The 17,343-nt window shown below is 49.1% G+C and overlaps 3 protein-coding genes across 3 annotated transcripts; all 3 read left to right on the top strand.

The window, feature by feature from the left end:
* The first annotated feature begins 2,612 nt into the window (after positions 1-2,612).
* Positions 2,613-7,432, top strand: pus7 (pseudouridine synthase 7). The gene is made up of 15 exons (XM_068739502.1): positions 2,613-2,899; positions 2,978-3,056; positions 3,234-3,359; positions 3,442-3,586; positions 4,440-4,551; positions 4,623-4,700; positions 4,783-4,911; positions 5,088-5,213; positions 5,296-5,357; positions 5,450-5,610; positions 5,721-5,847; positions 6,401-6,502; positions 6,596-6,725; positions 7,045-7,136; positions 7,295-7,432. The coding sequence occupies exons 1-15, from the start codon at positions 2,613-2,615 to the stop codon at positions 7,429-7,431; spliced, it is 1,893 nt and encodes a 630-aa protein (XP_068595603.1). The 3' UTR covers position 7,432.
* Positions 7,433-9,947: 2,515 nt separating this feature from the next.
* Positions 9,948-11,216, top strand: aplnr2 (apelin receptor 2). The gene has a single exon (XM_068738949.1). It carries the CDS (start codon positions 9,948-9,950, stop codon positions 11,214-11,216), a length of 1,269 nt encoding a protein of 422 aa, XP_068595050.1.
* Positions 11,217-12,157: 941 nt separating this feature from the next.
* hdac10 (histone deacetylase 10) lies at positions 12,158-16,738 on the top strand. Its single transcript, XM_068738948.1, has 19 exons — positions 12,158-12,222; positions 12,913-13,047; positions 13,139-13,235; positions 13,322-13,419; positions 13,537-13,641; positions 13,723-13,791; positions 13,864-13,990; positions 14,072-14,137; positions 14,215-14,274; positions 14,726-14,815; positions 14,901-15,007; positions 15,084-15,151; positions 15,254-15,513; positions 15,589-15,674; positions 15,882-15,938; positions 16,014-16,095; positions 16,181-16,369; positions 16,441-16,600; positions 16,683-16,738. Exons 1-19 carry the CDS (start codon positions 12,158-12,160, stop codon positions 16,736-16,738), a joined length of 1,977 nt encoding a protein of 658 aa, XP_068595049.1.
* The last annotated feature ends 605 nt before the right edge of the window (positions 16,739-17,343 follow it).

Genomic DNA, 17,343 nt, shown 5'->3' with positions numbered 1-17,343 from the left:
CCTGGATCCTCGACTGTCTGCAACAACACATTCTCTTACAAACTAGCTGACAAACAGCCTCTAAGAAATAAATCAGTATTTATTTCAGGATGTTCCAGGGAGGAATTGCCCGGGAAAACTCTGAAAGTGTTTGAGAGCACCTTCTAAGTTAGCAGGAAGAACAAAACTGATACCACCCATCCGGCTGCTCGCGGTTCTTATCAGGACTCTGGACAGCCTGATGGAGAGCAGCCAGATAGCAGGTGGTAAACACCATCAGTCAGTTCTGTATCAGATGAGCCACAGGTTGTTTAATCACCTGCCTTTCACTCCGTCTGTGTTACTCTGCTTCCACCAATTAGAAACTCCTCAGCTCCCATCTGTCTACATTTAATCTGATGTTCAAAGCAAACATGCCCATCCTTAACCCGGAGGTCAGGAGTATGAGCTGAAATATTGATGTGTAGAATAGTTTGGATTTTTGCATGGACAGCAGTATTCCAAAAAGCTCCAGAAGCCCCTAGAATCTAGGCCCTAGACTCTAGGTCAATCATTAATTAATTTGAAAATAGACAGCTCTGGTTTCATGAGCGTAACCAACATGAGCTGCCGATATTTCAGTTCGGTGCAGAGGCCTGAGTGAAGATTTGAAAATCAGATGAATAAATAATGTTTGTGCAAATGTTTTCAGGAGCTTGGCTTTTATTGAAATCCTGTTTCATTGCTGAAACAAAAACACTGTGAAAGAATCAGAAATATATGGACAAGACAATATATCTGTCCTTGGTGCTGAGAGGCTGGAGCTGTCCTTGGTGCTGGATCTGGAGCTGTCCTTGGTGCTGAGAGGCTGAAGCTGTCCTTGGGGCCTGAATCTGGAGCTGTCCTTGGAGCTAAGGCTGGAGCTGTCCTTGGTCCTGAATCTGGAGCTGTCCTTGGTGCTGAATCATAAAAGCTGCTTCCATCTGGTGTTCGACTGGCACTCCCCCCGGTTACTAAAAACAGATACAAGTTCTCCTTTGTCCAGCTCTCCATCAGGGCCTTGAATGCCACTGAAAGGAGGTGAGCCTGCCAGTGTTTATGTTTGCAAGTTACCGGTTTGCACTGTTTAATATGTAGACTATAAACCTTTACAATTATGCTGCTCAACTCATTGTGTCTTTTTTGTCCCTTAAATGTTGTGGAATGTGTGTGTAATTGCTGTAAAACAAATTGCCCTCCGAGGGACAAGCCAATAAAAGTGAAGTGAGGTAAGAAGTCACAATGTAGAAAAGAGGAGAAGAAACATCCGCTAATGTTGAACATGCAAAGTGAGACTTTAGGGGAGAAAGGATGCCATTATTGATGGCGAGAAGAAAAAAGTAACTTAAAGTAATAAGTAACTAGTTACTTTTAGCAGGGAGTAATCAGTAAAGTAATGTAATTACTTTTTCCAGCAAGTAACTAGTAATAAGTAATATATTACTGATCTTGAGTAACTTGACCAACTGGCCATAGTAGGAAATAAGTAAATAAAGAATATATATAAAATACTAAACTTGTGTTTTCATTTACAGTACAGCTGTAAATGTATACATGTGTACATTTTATATCTAAACATTTAAATAGGGTTCCTGACATTTTAAAAGCTACAATTAAGCCGCTGTTGCTCACATTTTACCCTAAAGATTCATTAATTGACAGACGAGTTGACCAAATCTTTCGACGGAAAGAAAAACGTTGGGTCAGGTTTCCTCCGGAACATTTACCTTGAAGGACCCGAATGCTCCTTCAGAATTCTAGTATCTGATTGGCTACACAAACCTCCAATAAGCATAAAGAAAAACAGACTCATATCTGATAGGCTCATCTCATAGAAAAGTCTGTCGTAGACAGAGAAGACGAAGAAGATGATTGGTCGGAATATTTTGGCAGCAGACGTGGGCGGAAGTCGAGTGGACTCGTCCGGATTCAGTAAACACATGTGTCGAAAGGCTGGCGGTGCGCCTTGCTGTCCGAGCCTTTGTGATTGTCACCAGACGCAGCGTTCGGTATGTTCTAGTTCGGTTTCGGGGGTGAAGATTACTCTTTATTTACTCTGACACTGTAGCGTAGCTTAGCTTAGCTAACTAGCAACAGAGCCAGCTGTCGTAGCTGTATGTATGCCGTGAGCTAGCGTCTTCGCCAGCACTTGAATTGTCTGTTTCCTTGTGTGTTTTAGTGTCAGCGTCCAGCTCAGCTCCGTTAAGAAGTCCCCCCCCCCGGTGCTTCGCGGCCGTGCGCCCAGCGTCCAGCAGCTGTAAGCCGGCACCGCCGTGTTCTGTGACGTCCAGCTTCAGCTGCAGTTAGAAGCAGCATCCGAACACAATTAGGTACTAGCTTTACTGGCTAAAAGTATAAAACTATTTAAATATTTGTTCGTGATTTATTTTTTCTACCAAAAAATTCTGATATTTTGCCAGTAACACGGTCGAATAATGTTGTTCACCACTGTGGTTTAAAGTGTCCTGATTGTGTTTGATCTCAGGTCTTCATTCTTGTCTGTTTATATCGACCTTGACCACAGGTTTTGTGCTCCTCATACTGTCCTATAAGCAGAAGTCACATCCACCTCTATTTGAATCGCATTGGTGTGTTTGCTTCCCAGTTTGGTTCCGATGGCCGAGCCAGAGCCCGTCCTCATTCAGGCAGGGGAGAAGAGAGGCTGCCCAGAGGATGAAGAAGAAGACGCCCCGTCCAAAAAACCCAGAGTTGAGAGCAATCACGAGAATGGCGGTTCTCCTAATCAAAACGAGGAGGCGGAGGAACCCGGGAGTGAAGAAGATGGCGAGGATGGTCGTGAAACGTTTGCCGACATGATGAAGCACGGCCTCACCGAGCTGGACGTGGGCATCCTGAAGTACGTCAGCGATCATCAGGGCTTCTCGGGGATCCTGAAGGAACGGTTCGTCCTGCTCGATCGCTCAATCGTTTTATTTGGTGTTTTCCAATTCTGACGTTTAACAGATGATTCTTTTCCCAGATATTCTGATTTTGTTGTGCATGAAATCAACAAAGAGGGCAAGATGGTTCATTTAGACGACCTCACTGTCCCTGTAGAGGTAAGATCTCAGCTGCTGCCGTTTGCTCTCCGTGTTTATTTTATTTTTTTAACTATCAGTCCAGATAACGATATGTATGTGCAAATGTAATGAATATAAAAGGACCATATTGACAGTTGTGTTTCTAAGTGCATCAGACACTGATCTCTCGTGTGTTGTGTGTTTGTTTCATGTCAGGAAGAGCCCGAGGCTCCACCGGGGCTTCAGCTGCCTCTGGACACGGATGTTCTGACTGAAGAGCAGAAAAAGGAGCTGGAGCAGCTGCAGCTCTTCAGAAACAAGGAGAGCCAAGTCTCTATTGAGGTGAGTTCACATATCCCGGATCCCATTATGACACCACCGACGTAATTACATATAATATCCTCGCTCCTGTGAACGCCTGCAGGTAATGGATGACACCAAAGAGAAGCGGACGCTGGTCCACAAAGCCATCAAGTCTCTGTTTCCTGGTCTGGAGACAAAAACAGAAGAGAAGGACGGACGCAAGTTCATCGTGGCCTGTCATGCTGCTGGGAAGAAAGCTCTGGCAGGTAGGAAGGAAGCTTCAGAAGTGTTTTGCGGGCTTAGAGAGGTCAACTTTAATATTTGGGTGAACTGTCCCTTTAAACTGTTTGGACAACATTGGAGAGCGGTGCAAATTATTCCCTGCTCCGGAGCATGCTGTTGATTCACATAGCGTCTTCCTCCTGTGCATGTGCATGAGAGACGCCGGCATGATCCTGCTCGAGTCTGAACCCCCCCCCCGGCAGCTTTATCAGCTGATTCTTCAGAGGCGGTCGGGCAGTCGCTGTAACGGTGTCTTGAACAGACCGTCGGTCCGCAGGCAGCTCGTGCATGAGCTCGTTCCCCTCGATAACTCGTCCTACGCTCCTTAAACGTCTCTCTAACGTTATTCTGTCCTCCTTTTGCTCCTCTCTGGTGGAAAGAGGTCAAAACAACTGCAGGTAAGAAATGAAGATTCAGTATCTGGAGTAGAATAAAAAAAACATATTTAATGGTTTTCACACACAAAAAGGTTCTCATCTGCCATTTAGTCGAGAGGTGCCTCTGGGTGTCTCTGGAGATCTGAACGTTTTATTTCTGTCGTGCGTCTGTTTATCATATCAGAATGATTTCATTGTTTTTGAAGCTCAGTGCTTTGAGCTCCGGTCAAACATTTGGACTCGCTGGTGCTCGATGTCGACGGTCCCACCGGACGCGGCTGTGTTAAAGCAAACATCGTTTTCTTGTGGGAAGCCTGCGCCTGCCTGAACTCGGACTCTGAAGTGGCTTTATGCTGCTGCTGCAAAAGGCAGCAGACAGGGGGCGCTGTTACGCAATCTGTGTGAGAAGAACTGATGATTGATTATAATTCCTGCTTTTCTTTTCCGTTGTCCGTAAAAGCTCCCAGGAAACACTTCTGGCCCAAAAACCGTGGCAGTTTCTGCCACTTTGTTCTGTACAAGGAGAACAAAGACACGATGGGCGCCATCAACGTGCTCTCAAAGTTCCTCAGGTACGTCCTGTAAAAGATAGCCGAAAGGATCTCGGGACCTTCGTCTGTTTTTACAATGCGTGTCCGTCCAGGCTCAGACCCAACATGTTTTCCTACATGGGGACCAAAGACAAGCGAGCCATCACTGTGCAGGAGATCGCAGTGCTCAGGTGAGTGTGAGCCGCTGTGGAGCTGGAGCTTCCTGTCGATCAAGCAGACGACCTCTGAAGCCTCGTCCCCCTGTCCTTTCAGGATCACCGCAGAGAGGTTGGCTCACCTCAATAAGTGTCTCATGAACCTCAAGCTGGGGAACTTCTGCTATAAAAACCATCCTCTGAAGCTGGGGGAGCTGCAGGGGAACCGCTTCAGTGTGGTGATCAGGTCAGCAGGCGTTCGGGTCCCTCGTTCTAACGTCTTCGTGCATTCTGCCGTCTTTAATCGGCTGATTTACGGTAGTCGTTTGTTGAACATAAATCCAGGAACTACGCTGCCGTTACTCGTGGATGTTTCCTCAGATCACATGATGCTGCAGCTCATTCTGGATTTGTCTGTCTCAGGAACATCTCGGGGACAAATGAGCAAGTCAGTCAGGCCTTGACGTCCCTCAGAGAGACCGGCTTCGTCAACTACTACGGCATGCAGCGCTTCGGCACCACGGCTGTGCCGACGCAACAAGTGGGCAGGTGAGGACGTCCCGCGGAGACGCGGGCTGAAGCCACAAAGGACGGGGGTCGGTAAACTCCGGCATTTCCTCCTTTAATTCAGGGCGATCCTAAAAAATGACTGGAAGGAGGTGGTGGACTTGATTCTGAAGCCCCGCCCTGGAGGTGAGAGCCTTCCTGTTCTCGCTTTATTCTTTTTCTGCTGCGTTTTTAAAAAGTGGTTTCACACATTTCCACATCCGTCCCGCTTCCTTCAGCTGAGAAAGAGTTCATGGTCCGCTGCAGAGAGGAGTGGGCGAAGACCCAGGACCCCGAGGCGGCGCTGAGGAAGCTGCCCAACAAGCGCTGTGTGGAGGGGCAGCTGCTGAGGGGCCTGTCCATGCATGGCAAGAAGAACATCATCACTGCTTTCGGACTGGTTGGTCCCTTCGACTCTGTAAACGGACGGATGTTACTGACTTCTGATTTCCTCCTGGAGGTTAGAAGCGTATTTCTGCTCTTTCTGACGAGCCGTCGTTCTTCTTCCAGATCCCTCGTAACAACCGGCTGATGTACATCCACAGCTACCAGAGCGTGGTGTGGAACACCATGGCGAGCCGCAGGATCGACGCCTTCGGCCTCAAGGCGGTGGAGGGTGACCTGGTGCTCAATGGAAGTTGGTGCTTTGTCTTTTTTTCTGGATCTTGACATCTCTCTGCACCACTTGAATGTTGGTAAAGCTGAACGGAGCTCACGCTAAGCTAAATGCTTTGGCGTGGGAGTGGTCAAACATTTGCTGTAACCTTAGATGAATCTGAAGCTACAACAGTTTTTACTGTTGTTGTTCCCCGGAAGAAAAAGCTTTTCACCCACTGGCCTCTGCCCAGGAGGCATTTATCTGTCTGTTAGCAAGATAACTGATGAAATTTCCAGGAAATGTTGGGAATGTTACCAGGAGCATTTGATTACATTTTGGTGATGATCCAGAAAAGAACCTGGATTCCGGATCACTTTGAATGTTTTGTTAACATTGCAGTCAATGGAGCTTCAAACTTTGTTCCTCACTATCTCAATTGATTATTGATCAATGTTTATGGAATTTGACACAGTCATGTAGGGCGGGGTCCTCGATCTAATCACTGAATTAGAGACTGAGGTGCTTGGCGGAGGTCTGTGCTCTGCGGATGTTTTACTGGTTCTAACTAAAGCTGTCGTTTCTGTTCATGAAGGCGCAGCGCGTGCGCTGTCTGCAGAGGAAGCCCAGCGCCACTCCATCCATGACGTCGTGATGCCGCTACCCGGCTTCGACGTCATCTACCCGTCGCATCACGGTAAGAAGAGGACCTGTGTGGATGTGGGTCGCACGCCGCTGTGCGGTGGGAAGCAGGATGTGAGCTCATAACGGAAGTGTTTGTGTGTCTCAGTGGGGGAAGGTTACAGGGAGCTGCTCTCTGCTGACGGCTTGGACATCGACAACATGAGGCACAAAGTGAAGGACTACTCGCTGGCTGGAGCCTACAGACGCATCGTCATCAAGCCCAGTGACGTCAGCTGGTCAGCAGCCAATCAGAAACCAGTATATGATGTCTCTGTGTCTTGTCTACTGATCTGAGGGCTGCAGCCGGCGATGACTTTAGGCTTCGCTTCGTGATGCATTCAAGGGCTTGTTTTAAACTAAGAAATCTTGAACAGCGACTTTGAAATGGAACCTGTCTGTTATGACTCGGGGCTTTTTTTGCGCGTTAAGACTTGCTTTGACTTGGTCCCGCCCCTGTTAGATTGTTTATACACGGCTGGTTTCGTACCCCGTTGGTCATGAGGTGTTCCATTTTGTGATTTCCTCCAATCATGTCTAACCTGGGCTTTTGTGCAGGGAGGTGATTCGCTACGACGATCCCAGGATCTCACTGGTTCACAGCGACTTTGAGAAACTAGAGAACAAACCGGCTCCGGTCTTTAACAAAGGTACGGCGCTGGTAAAATAACACAGATGCATGAAGCTTCTTTACGGGCTCTTTATTTGGCCGTTGGAGGAGCCTGTTTTAGGCATGAAAGAGGCGTCATTGTTGGTTATTTATTAGGTGGTGATATTAGCATGTTGCTTCTCTGCCTCCTACCAGCAGAGGGGAAGTACCGGGCTCTGAGGATGGAGTTCTCGCTGCCTCCCTCCACCTACGCCACCATGGCAATCAGAGAAGTCCTCAAGCTGGACACCAGCATCAAGAAACAGACGGAGCTCAACACCACCTGGTTCAACTGACAGCAGGGCGGGGGGGGGGGGGGGCTGCTCTCGGGCATGTCAGAGGGAATGACCCGGTTCAGCTTGGAGTTCAAAGGGCAGAGATTTATCTTCATTCCCCATCGCTTATCTGCATTTTACTTGATCTGTTTTTCTTTGGATAGAGATTAGTTGTTTGTTTGTTTTTTAGCTTTGAGATGAGTGTGTGTGTGGGGGGGGGGGGGGGGCTGAGAAGATCAATTATAGATTTTGAGTTTATTATGTTACCCCGTCACTGATTTATTGCTACTGGTTTGTTTGTGATTAAAACTTACTTGCTTCTCGAGTTCTCTTATTTTGTAAATGAGATGCTGTCTACCTCTGCTGGCCACCACAGGTAACTTACCAGTGACGTTTAGCAACGCCCACTAACTTCTTAACCATGTAAACGTTCTTCCATCATTCGTAGTTTGTGCATTATTAACTTAAAACTGAATGAAAAAGATCCGTCATTATAAAATCAGCTTTAACCTCACGGATCCACTCGGTCTACATTATCTCAGACACCTGCAGGGGGCACTGTCATGTCTCTGTAACTGGATATATTGACCCCCCTTCTAAAAACATTTTATTCCCTTACCCATATTCATTATATTAAAGTATTAGACAAACATTTGTTTCATTGTTAGAGATGTGAATATCGTTAACAGTTTCCACATCTGTCAGATCCACCTATGAAGTTTTATAGTTTAAAGCCTTTCTCAGCTTTTCCTCAAATCTAAAAGGACAAACGAACAAACGTGGATGGTCACATGACCTCCAACTGAAACAAATCAAATCAAAGCGGGCATCGTGTCGGGGTTGAAAGCTGTGCTTCAACTGGCCGAGCGGAGGTCGGCAGGGATGCCCGGGTGGTGGACGGTGTCCCTGGAGTGGGTGACCCCAAAGAGGAGGAGCTCATGGGGGGGGGGGTTCCAGGACACAGTGTTGACCCTGTTGGGGCCTGACGGACGTTTGTCAGGGCGAAGGTGGAGGCTTCCCGTCCGGGTGGGCCTGGTTCCCGTCTGGATTCAACTGCTGGAAAGCGAGTCACTGAATGCCCCACTGTAGTGTGTGTGTGTGTGTCATGAGAGAATACACAGAGAATGTTTTGAGGAAAATCTGTTTCCATAGCAACAGGTTTACGGCAGCCTGACCTCTGCCCCTGCGGAAACAAACACTTCCTGTTTGCTGTCAAAGCGTCTCCGCTGCCCCCTCTCCGTTGAGATAAAGTCGTCGTTCTGTTTTCTGTCAGGAACAAACGGAAACACTCAGTGGACTTCCATGAAATATGGCGGGAGCGCTGGGAATGGAGCCGGAGAGGATTCAGGAATTTGACTGCCATTTTGGAGAAGTAGAAGAAGAAACAAGAAAGAGGATTTGTTTTTATTCTTGACCAACATCCTTCCGTCCATCCAACCATCATTCAACGATCATCCATTGATCCATCCATCCATGGAAGAAGAGAAAAAAAAAATCTTCCTCAGACCTCAGAGTGTTGCTTTGAATATTAACAAGAATAACATTGTTCAAACTTCTCTCAAATTAGGCCTTGAAGATTCCTTAACTGGGAACCAGTCACTCTGGGTCCTGGTCTCCCCTCCAAAACCATTCATGACGGTCTCCAGGGCTTCTCGCTGTCTTTGTCCTTTGTGTGTCTTTACATGTGTTACTGTATACGCTCAGTGCTTGCTGTGTGTGTGTGTGTGTGCACTGAGTGTGTTTGTATTGAGAGTATGTTTGTGCATGTGTGTGCACTGAGTGTGTTTGTGTGTGTGTGTGTGTGTGCATAGGATCCACTGAGCAGACAACATGTGGATTGTTGGTGGGTGGTGTTATTGTGTCTCTCGGGAGGTGTGTGTTTGTGTTGGAGGGGGGTTGTTTGCGGGTCTCGGAGGTCCGTGTCGGGGTGGTCCGGTGTGGGACGGGACAAAGGAGGACTCTAGGTGTGTGTCTGTGGAGGACATGGGTATATATTCAGGGGGAAGAGGAGGGCCCGTCTTCCTCAGCGCAGACTGACGGGAGGCAGCGGATGAATTCTGCTCCAGGACGACCGTCTCTAACATCACAGCGTTTCCTCTGAGCCGATGAGGAGGTGAGTGTCTGCTGCTTCTCTCAGGACTACGGGTCTCCAGTTAGGACAAACCGCATGAATCCAGCGCAGAGTCTCGGTCAGTTATCGTTGCGTTGGAAATTCAGATTACTTTTTTGAAGATTTGACAAAAAAAACACTCTTCACCAAGGAGAGACTGGGGGGATTCTTGAAGCCCTCAAGAATCTCATTGTTATTGTTATTTTTAAATTTCAGATGAACTGATGAAAAGACCTGATGAAGAGACCTGATGAAGAGACCTGAAGAGGAGACCTGAAGAAGCCCAACGTTGTGTCCTGAATCTTAAATCTTAATCTCTGGCGTTGGACTTTTCTCTTCTGGACATTTTATATCTCTTATTTTCTGAACTTCCCTCGCATGTTTTTTTTTTTTTCATGGCTGATGATTTCATTTAAAAACCGTCAGGATGTCAGACCGCCCTTCACTCTCCTCCCCTTCTCCCTCTCCCGCCTTCCTGTGCGACTACAGCGACTGGTCTCTCTCCTTCTCCATCGTTCCCTCTGTGTACATGCTGGCCTTCCTGGTTGGTTGCCTCGGCAACGGCCTGGTGCTGTGGGCCTACCTGGACAGGGCCGGAGGGAGCGCAATGAGGACCGGGGACAGAGCCAGAAACAGAATCCTTTGCTGCTCCAGGATTGTCAGTACCTGTCCACGGAACAACTGCTCCTCCTCCACCTCCTCTTCTCCTGCCTCCATCTCTCACCCCTCACGCTCACTGACAGACTCCCTGATAGCTAGCCTAGCCTTAGCCGACCTCTGCTTCCTGGTCACCCTCCCCCTGTGGGCCGTCTACACAGCGATTGGCTACCACTGGCCGTTCGGGCAACCTCTCTGCCAGCTCAGCAGCTTCCTCACAGCTCTCAACATGTACGCCAGCGTCTTCAGCCTGAGCGTGCTCAGTGTGGAGCGGTACCGGGTTCTGACTGGGCACCGGCCCGCCAGCCACCGCGCCCTGCAGACCTGCCCCAGCAGGTCTTTGTGGGTCCTGGGGGGGCTCTGGGCAGTGGCAGGGGTGCTGGCTCTTCCCGGTTTGCTGCTGCGCTCCGTCAGGGAGGTGGAGCCAGAAGACGATGCGAGTGACCCTGGGTCGGCAGCCCTCTCCTGTCAGATGGATTACTCCCTGCTGATTGGAGCAGAGGTGGCGGAGCCGGAGCGTGAGCAGGTGGAGATGATGTGGATGGCCGCCTTCAGTCTGAAATCGACTCTGATTGGCTTCCTGCTTCCTCTGGTCACCCTGCTGGTGTGCTACTGCTCACTGGCCCAACTGCTCAGCAAACATTTCGGGCGGGGTCCTCGCCCTGACCGCCGGCGCCAGCAGAGACTCCTCCGGGTCATCGTCTCCTTGGTGCTGGCCTTCTTCCTCTGCTGGCTACCTCTGCATATCAACAAGACCATCTCCATGCTGCTGGAGTTTGGTTTCATCCCGTACTCCTGCTCCCTGGACCAGTTCCTCCTGGCCGCCCACCCTTACGTCACCTGCGTGGCTTACCTGAACTCCTGCCTGAACCCGCTTCTGTACGCCGCCGGCGACCCGACGTTCAGGGAGAGATGCAGGGGGGCTGTCGTCACGTTGTGTAGCGGAAGAGGAGGGGGACAGGAGGAACAGGAGGATGAAGGAAAGGAAGCGAGACAAGAGGAGACAGCTGATCAGACAGACGAGGTGGAGGACAGATGAAGGGAGGAGGCTGTCTCCCGCCCTGGATGGTCAGATATCTGAGTCATCAAACGACATCTGAAACTTTTCATGCCATCTGATCTTTTTCTGTTTTGTATGACTTCTATAATCATTGTTGATTTCATGTTGCAGCTTTTTTTTCTATTAAAATGATTATCTTATGAAGTCACAATTATCTTTCCATTGTTATAGCAGTTATTATATGTTATTGTATTTAATCTGGGTCGAACAGATAGAATGAATGTTCAGGTAGAAATCTTCAAGAACTACTTTGTATTTTATTAATGTTGAATATGAATTAGTATCATTCAACTTCTACTCCTTCCAGATTCATTTTTCAACAGAAGTAATTGTACTCGTATTTTGAGTAAAGACTGTGTACTTTAGTTACCGTTGGGTCACAGAGAGGGGACATAAACTCATACATTTTAGCCACACAATGGGGAAATATGTTACAGCAGCAAGTGGATAAAAAAAAAACTAGAAAAGAAAGAAACTAAACGAGCAACATAAATAACAGGAAAACATAAAATATTAGCAATTTAAACTGAAAATGTGTAAAAAATAAAATTGAAGTCCATGAATAGAATACAAAAATTATTTAAATGAAATAAAAAATAAATATAAGGTCAGCAGTTGAATTAGCATGAAGGCACAAAGGCGTTTCTGTCTCTAAATTAGTTTTTGATTGATCTACAGACAGCGCTCCATCCTTCATCCATCCATCCATCCACCCACCCATCATCCACCTCTTAGGTCACGGAGGCAACGTTCTCAGGAATTCTGCAGGTGTAGTGGCTGAATCCGTCCACAGGGAGGAGCCACTGCACCTGCACCAAGCGTGTGTTCTTGAACCTCCATAAAAGCAGGTCGATCAGAGCTCGAACAGCGTGAACTCGTCCTCGTGAAGAAACGAGCCCGCGCTGCTGCACGGAGCAAACATGAACGCGGGAACGGCCCTTCTGCACGACGAGGAGATGACCAAGTACAAGCTGCTGTGGGTGGAGTGAGTAACGCGCTCACCCAAACGCGCATTTTATTGTTAAATGATCCAATAAGTACGAACCATCGTCGCGTATTGTATTTTACTGATGATCGATCCAGGTATTCAATCACATATCAGCGTCTCTCGCGTCCCGTGTTCATTTGGCTGCAGGCGGAACGACACATCCGCGTGTACGCGTGTACGCGTGAACGTCGTTTCGATTAATCGGGATAATGATTGGCTACGGCACGTGGCAATATCACGGCGAGCCAATCAGAAGCAGAGGAGGGCGGGTCTTGGCGTTTTCATTATTGGTACTTTATAATAATGTTTGTTAACATAAGACTTGCTTTAATATACACACACACACACATATATATATATATATGTTTGATCCGCATTACAATTTCTAAATATTACGGAAAACCTTTTTTTTTAGTATCCTCAGTGCACGTTGTTGCCCCAGGCAACGAGCCGATGCCTGGGTTTTATTCCTGCTATGTCATCAGGGATCACCATGATCCCCAAAACTGGAGTGAAATGTTGTTTCCCTGCTAAAAAAATAATAATTCATGTTATTAGAGGGTTAATTTATCTTAAAATTAGCGTCTAGATTGTCAGTTTAAAGCGAGCAGTTTTGGCAGCAGCTGCTGAGGAGTCGAAGCAGGTGACGACCAGCAGGATCCTGAACTGAGCTCATGTTGTCTCCAGTCCCGCATGTGAGATAGAGGTCCCTGAACGTCTCACAGCGAGTCACGACGCTCTGGTCAGGAATGGCCTGGCTGATCGCTGCGTCTCCGTCCCGGTGCGCGAGGCGACGGATGCGGACATCCTTCTGGTGCACAGGTGGGTTCCGACCCGACGAACCGCCGCCTGCTTCAGTTTATTGAAACGAGACGGCGCTCTCTGAGCTGCGGGTCTTCACTCTTCCCGACAGTCGGGAGTACCTGGAGGCGGTGAAGACGACCCCCGACCTGACTCTGGAGGAGCTGCAGGAGTTCACGCTGCAGTTCGGCGATGTCTACTTTCACCCAGTTAGTCCGGAGCTTATCCCTGCCGTGGTTTTGCGTGGCGGTTCTCGGGCCTCACCGGTTCCTCTGCGTCTCATTTCCTGTCCCAGAACATCTATCGCTGTGCCAAACTGGCTGCAGGCGCTGCGCTACAGCTGGTGGACAGTGTCATGACTGGGAAGGTGAGGAATGGCTTGGCTCTCGTCAGGTGAGGCTGGTGTTATGACCCCCCCCCCCCCCCCCAAAAAATAAATAAAATAATGAACCTGGAAACAAAACATGCTGACCTGGATGCATGAAATGGTCACGTCTGTGCCGTCGACAGGCCTCCCGGACACCACAGCATGCACGGCGCCGCCAGCGGATTCTGCGTTTTCAATAACGTGGCCATCGCGGCTCGATACGCGAAGCAGACGCATGGAGTTAAAAGGTGGATTCTTCATTGGTTCAGAGGCGATGGATGATAAAGCCTCTGACCGCTGTCTGACATCGAAGCGCCTCCTCTTCCCAGGGTGCTGATCGTGGACTGGGACGTCCACCACGGCCAGGGCGTCCAGGAATGCTTCGAGGACGATCCCGGGTGAGTTTCCTCCCGAATGCTACGCTTGGAATGTTTGTCTTGCATTCTACTGATGATGCGTTCCTTTCCCAGCGTGCTCTACTTCTCGTGGCATCGCTACGAGCATCAGAAGTTCTGGCCTAACCTCAGAGAGTCCGACTATGACAGCGTCGGAAAAGGGGAAGGAACGGGATTCAATATAAACGTGCCCTGGAACAGAGTGCGGAAACGGAAAGGAGGAGCTGAGTGATTTGAGGATCTCATCTGGATCTGAACCTTTCATGAGATTCTGCTGTTTCAGGTGGGAATGAAGAACGCCGATTATCTTTCCGTCTTCTGCCATGTCCTCCTGCCCGTCGCCTATGAGGTCAGGACGATTCTTACGCCTCACATTTTCCCAGCAGTTGATGTTGTGGATTATTCACGTGTGGTTCTTCGTCACAGTTCTGCCCAGACCTGGTCCTGGTGTGTGCCGGCTTTGACTCGGCCATCGGCGACCCGGAGGTACTGAGAGCAGCGTTTCAGTAAAGTAGCTGCTTCGCTGGTTTTCATTTTTACTGGATTCTGATCTGAACGACGGGATCGTTTTATTAGTGTTGGAGTGTTTTTTTAACAGTGATCCTGAGTCTCCATCGGTATCCGGATCCACCTCAGGACTGAATCAGTCGTTCCTTTGCTTGGGATCCACTCCCGCACAAATTTAATGAAAGCCCAGGGAGAACTTTTCTAGATGCTAAGATGAGAAAGACGTTAAACAACCAGTAAAACCGGCCCAGAATGATCATTGCTGGGAGGCTACACGTCACTTATTAGCATTCTTAAACTGGTTTTCGGTTTCAGCTTCTGTGACTGAAGAGCACCAAAACATTCCTCTTAACGTTGGGCCTCGTGTGACCCGCAGAGTTCTGGTTCTGTCCCGTCGAAGGTGCTGTTATGTGACTTTGGGTGCTTTCAGGGCCAGATGAGTGCCGGCCCGGACATCTTCGCCCACCTCACCCACCTCCTGATGAATCTGGCCGGGGGGAGGCTGTGTGCCGTGCTGGAGGTCGGACCCTCGACGAGTTCTTCTAGATTTTAGAAGGTTCTCCTCTCCGTCAGGTGAAAGGATTCACAGTGTGAATGTTTTCCAGGGCGGATACAACCTGACGTCCCTCCAGCAGTCGGTGTGCCAAACCGTTCAGACTTTGCTAGGAGATCCTGCACCTCCTCCTGAGAACCTCGACGGTCCCTGTCAAAGGTCTGCCTCCTCCTCCTCCTCCAGCCTCGTTTCACTCCATCTTCAGAGCATCTCATTGATTATATTTCTCCTTCAGCGCTCTGGAGTCGCTCCGCTGTGTCCGAGCGGCCCATCAGCCCCACTGGTCCTGCCTCAAACACGCAGGTATTGGATCCTGAGCACCTTGAGAGAGGAGCCGCCTACATCAGGTGATCAATGAGGAACCTTTTTTTAAACTATCATGTTCTGCTTGTCTCCTCCTCCCAGCTGAGCTGCCGTCCTTTGAGGTCAGCACAAAGCGGATTAAAGATGAAGAAAAGTCGCAGCAAACAGCGGGGGAGCCGGTGTGGCCGGAGCCCCGGAAACGTGTTGCGCCTCCCGTCCGCACCGCCGTCGTCCTCCCCGATGGCGTCTCCCTTCCAGATGGGTGTAAAGCCTTCAGCTCATTGGAGGACTCTGACCCTGGCGGCGCTGTGAGAACCCTGTCCAGTCTGCTGCTCCTCGTGGAGAAGATGCAGAAGAACGAGGTTTGTTAAGTCCAGGTTGTTGTGTGGAGCTTCCTGCATCGGCTGCTGAGCTGAGGATGAATGCATGCCTTCCAGATCTGCAGTGGGCTGGCGCTGGTTTCTGACGTCTCCATGGCGATGATGTGTGTCGCCCAGCACACTGCAGCTGTGCTCAATAAAAGGTATGATGGGAGACGGCCGAGATTAAAATGTACTGGCAAGGAAAGCATGAGATCGCACTGGTATTGTTTGCTTGTGTAGATTTCGGATAAAGGCCGACAACCAAACGATAACGGATCAAGTTTCAGACGCGCAGAGACTCCTGTCAAGCTGACGTCGCTGAATCGGAGTTCATCTGTTCATCAACCGATGCTTTATTGTCTCACCAGGGCTTTGGTCGTGTGTGTCGGAGGGTCGCGTCTTCCTGGTCTCATCACGGAGGACGGGTGATTATCATCATCATCGTCATTCTCAGTATCAGATTTAAACATGTCTTCTCAGCGTGAAATGCTCATCTTCAGGAAAACCCTCCTGGTGCAGATGAGCAGAGATGAAGCAGACGAGCAGGGAGGAAGATGCTTTGTCCCCGTGCGTCTGAAGAAGGTAGGCTGTGTGAACCGGACTCGGAGCCGTCCTGGGATCCAGTTCCAGCTGTAATCCTGCTTTGTTGCCCCCCCCCCCCCCTCAGGGCTGCAGCGACGCGTCCGGGTTCATGCAGGCGGTCCTGGGCCTGCTCCTGCCTCTCGGGTACCAATATGACCCAGACCTGGTCCTGCTGGTGCGGATGGAGGGGAGTGGTGTTTGTGACGGGGCGTGGCTACAGCTAACGGGGCTGCTGCAGGGCGTGGCTCAGGGACACACACTGGTTCTGATGCAGGTAAGAAGGCTCTTAAAAGCAGGAACACGTATCCCGAGAGGTTTTCGTGTACCGTCCTGTCATCGTTTCAGAAGGGTGAGGAGGCATGCGTTGCTCCCACTGCGTCCTCTCTCCTCGGGGACGCAGCACCTCCTCTGGGGCCTCTCGATGCTCCTCTAGCGGAGGACGTGGAGGCGCTGGAGAGGCTGAGGGTCAGGCTGCAGGTGGACTGGAAGCTGCTGCAGACAACGGGTGAGTTCGCAGTGGCAGCATCCCATAATGACATAACCAGACCTCCGCTGGATTCATAAGATGTTCTGTCTCCTGAAAGCAGCACCAGAGACGGAGGAGGCGAGGAGCGCTGACGCCAACCTGCCGCCGTTTGTCTAAAGGTCTCTTCAAGCTTCAAGTCCGACGTCTCCAGAAGCTCATTTTACCAACGTGCGGCTCTGAGTCGACCAGTGTTCCTGTAGACGAGTCGACCGGAGTCGTTTTTGGGGCACACCCTGCATGACGCCAGCACGCAGACAGGAGGTGGGAGGAAGACGGAGAATCCAAATAATAATGTCATTAACGGGACCAACGTAATACTGTAATATCATGATTCTGACTATTTCGTGCTTCTTGAAAAATCAAGTATAAATGCAGGATTTGTGCTTGTGCTGAAGTCCTTCATTTATTATAACACATAAAACCGATCGCTAATAAAAAAAATACATATTTGTGAGAGAATATATGATGAGATCACTTTTTACAAAACCCGACGTGGAACTAATGCAAGCACAAAAACGCACCTACACATAAAGCACTATTCACTACTACAACTCAGTGTACACATCTGGAGAAGGGCTGATGGGTATTTTGGAAATCGTGAGCATTTTTATTTTATTTTATTTTGAAAAGTAGATTTCTTGTCCAATTTGTAAGCCGGGATAATTTAAACATGCTCGATTAAATGCAGGATATTCACATGAATTATGTACTAAGGACTTTCA

The sequence above is a fragment of the Brachionichthys hirsutus genome, chromosome 5, assembly GCF_040956055.1.
Source record: "Brachionichthys hirsutus isolate HB-005 chromosome 5, CSIRO-AGI_Bhir_v1, whole genome shotgun sequence".
Lineage (NCBI taxonomy): Eukaryota > Metazoa > Chordata > Actinopteri > Lophiiformes > Brachionichthyidae > Brachionichthys > Brachionichthys hirsutus.
Note: the sequence above shows the minus strand (reverse complement) of the source record. Positions and strands in the feature narration are given on the sequence as shown.

Coding starts and splice junctions, on each gene's coding strand:
- aplnr2 (XM_068738949.1), top strand. CDS start 9,948: ATGTCAGACCGCCCTTCACTCTCCTCCCCTTCTCCCTCTCCCGCCTTC.
- pus7 (XM_068739502.1), top strand. CDS start 2,613: ATGGCCGAGCCAGAGCCCGTCCTCATTCAGGCAGGGGAGAAGAGAGGC. Junction 5,358..5,449: donor TCTGAAGCCCCGCCCTGGAG/GTGAGAGCCTTC, acceptor CGCTTCCTTCAG/CTGAGAAAGAGTTCATGGTC. Junction 5,848..6,400: donor TGACCTGGTGCTCAATGGAA/GTTGGTGCTTTG, acceptor CTGTTCATGAAG/GCGCAGCGCGTGCGCTGTCT.
- hdac10 (XM_068738948.1), top strand. CDS start 12,158: ATGAACGCGGGAACGGCCCTTCTGCACGACGAGGAGATGACCAAGTAC. Junction 14,275..14,725: donor CGGCCATCGGCGACCCGGAG/GTACTGAGAGCA, acceptor GGGTGCTTTCAG/GGCCAGATGAGTGCCGGCCC. Junction 15,152..15,253: donor GTCCTGCCTCAAACACGCAG/GTATTGGATCCT, acceptor TCCTCCTCCCAG/CTGAGCTGCCGTCCTTTGAG.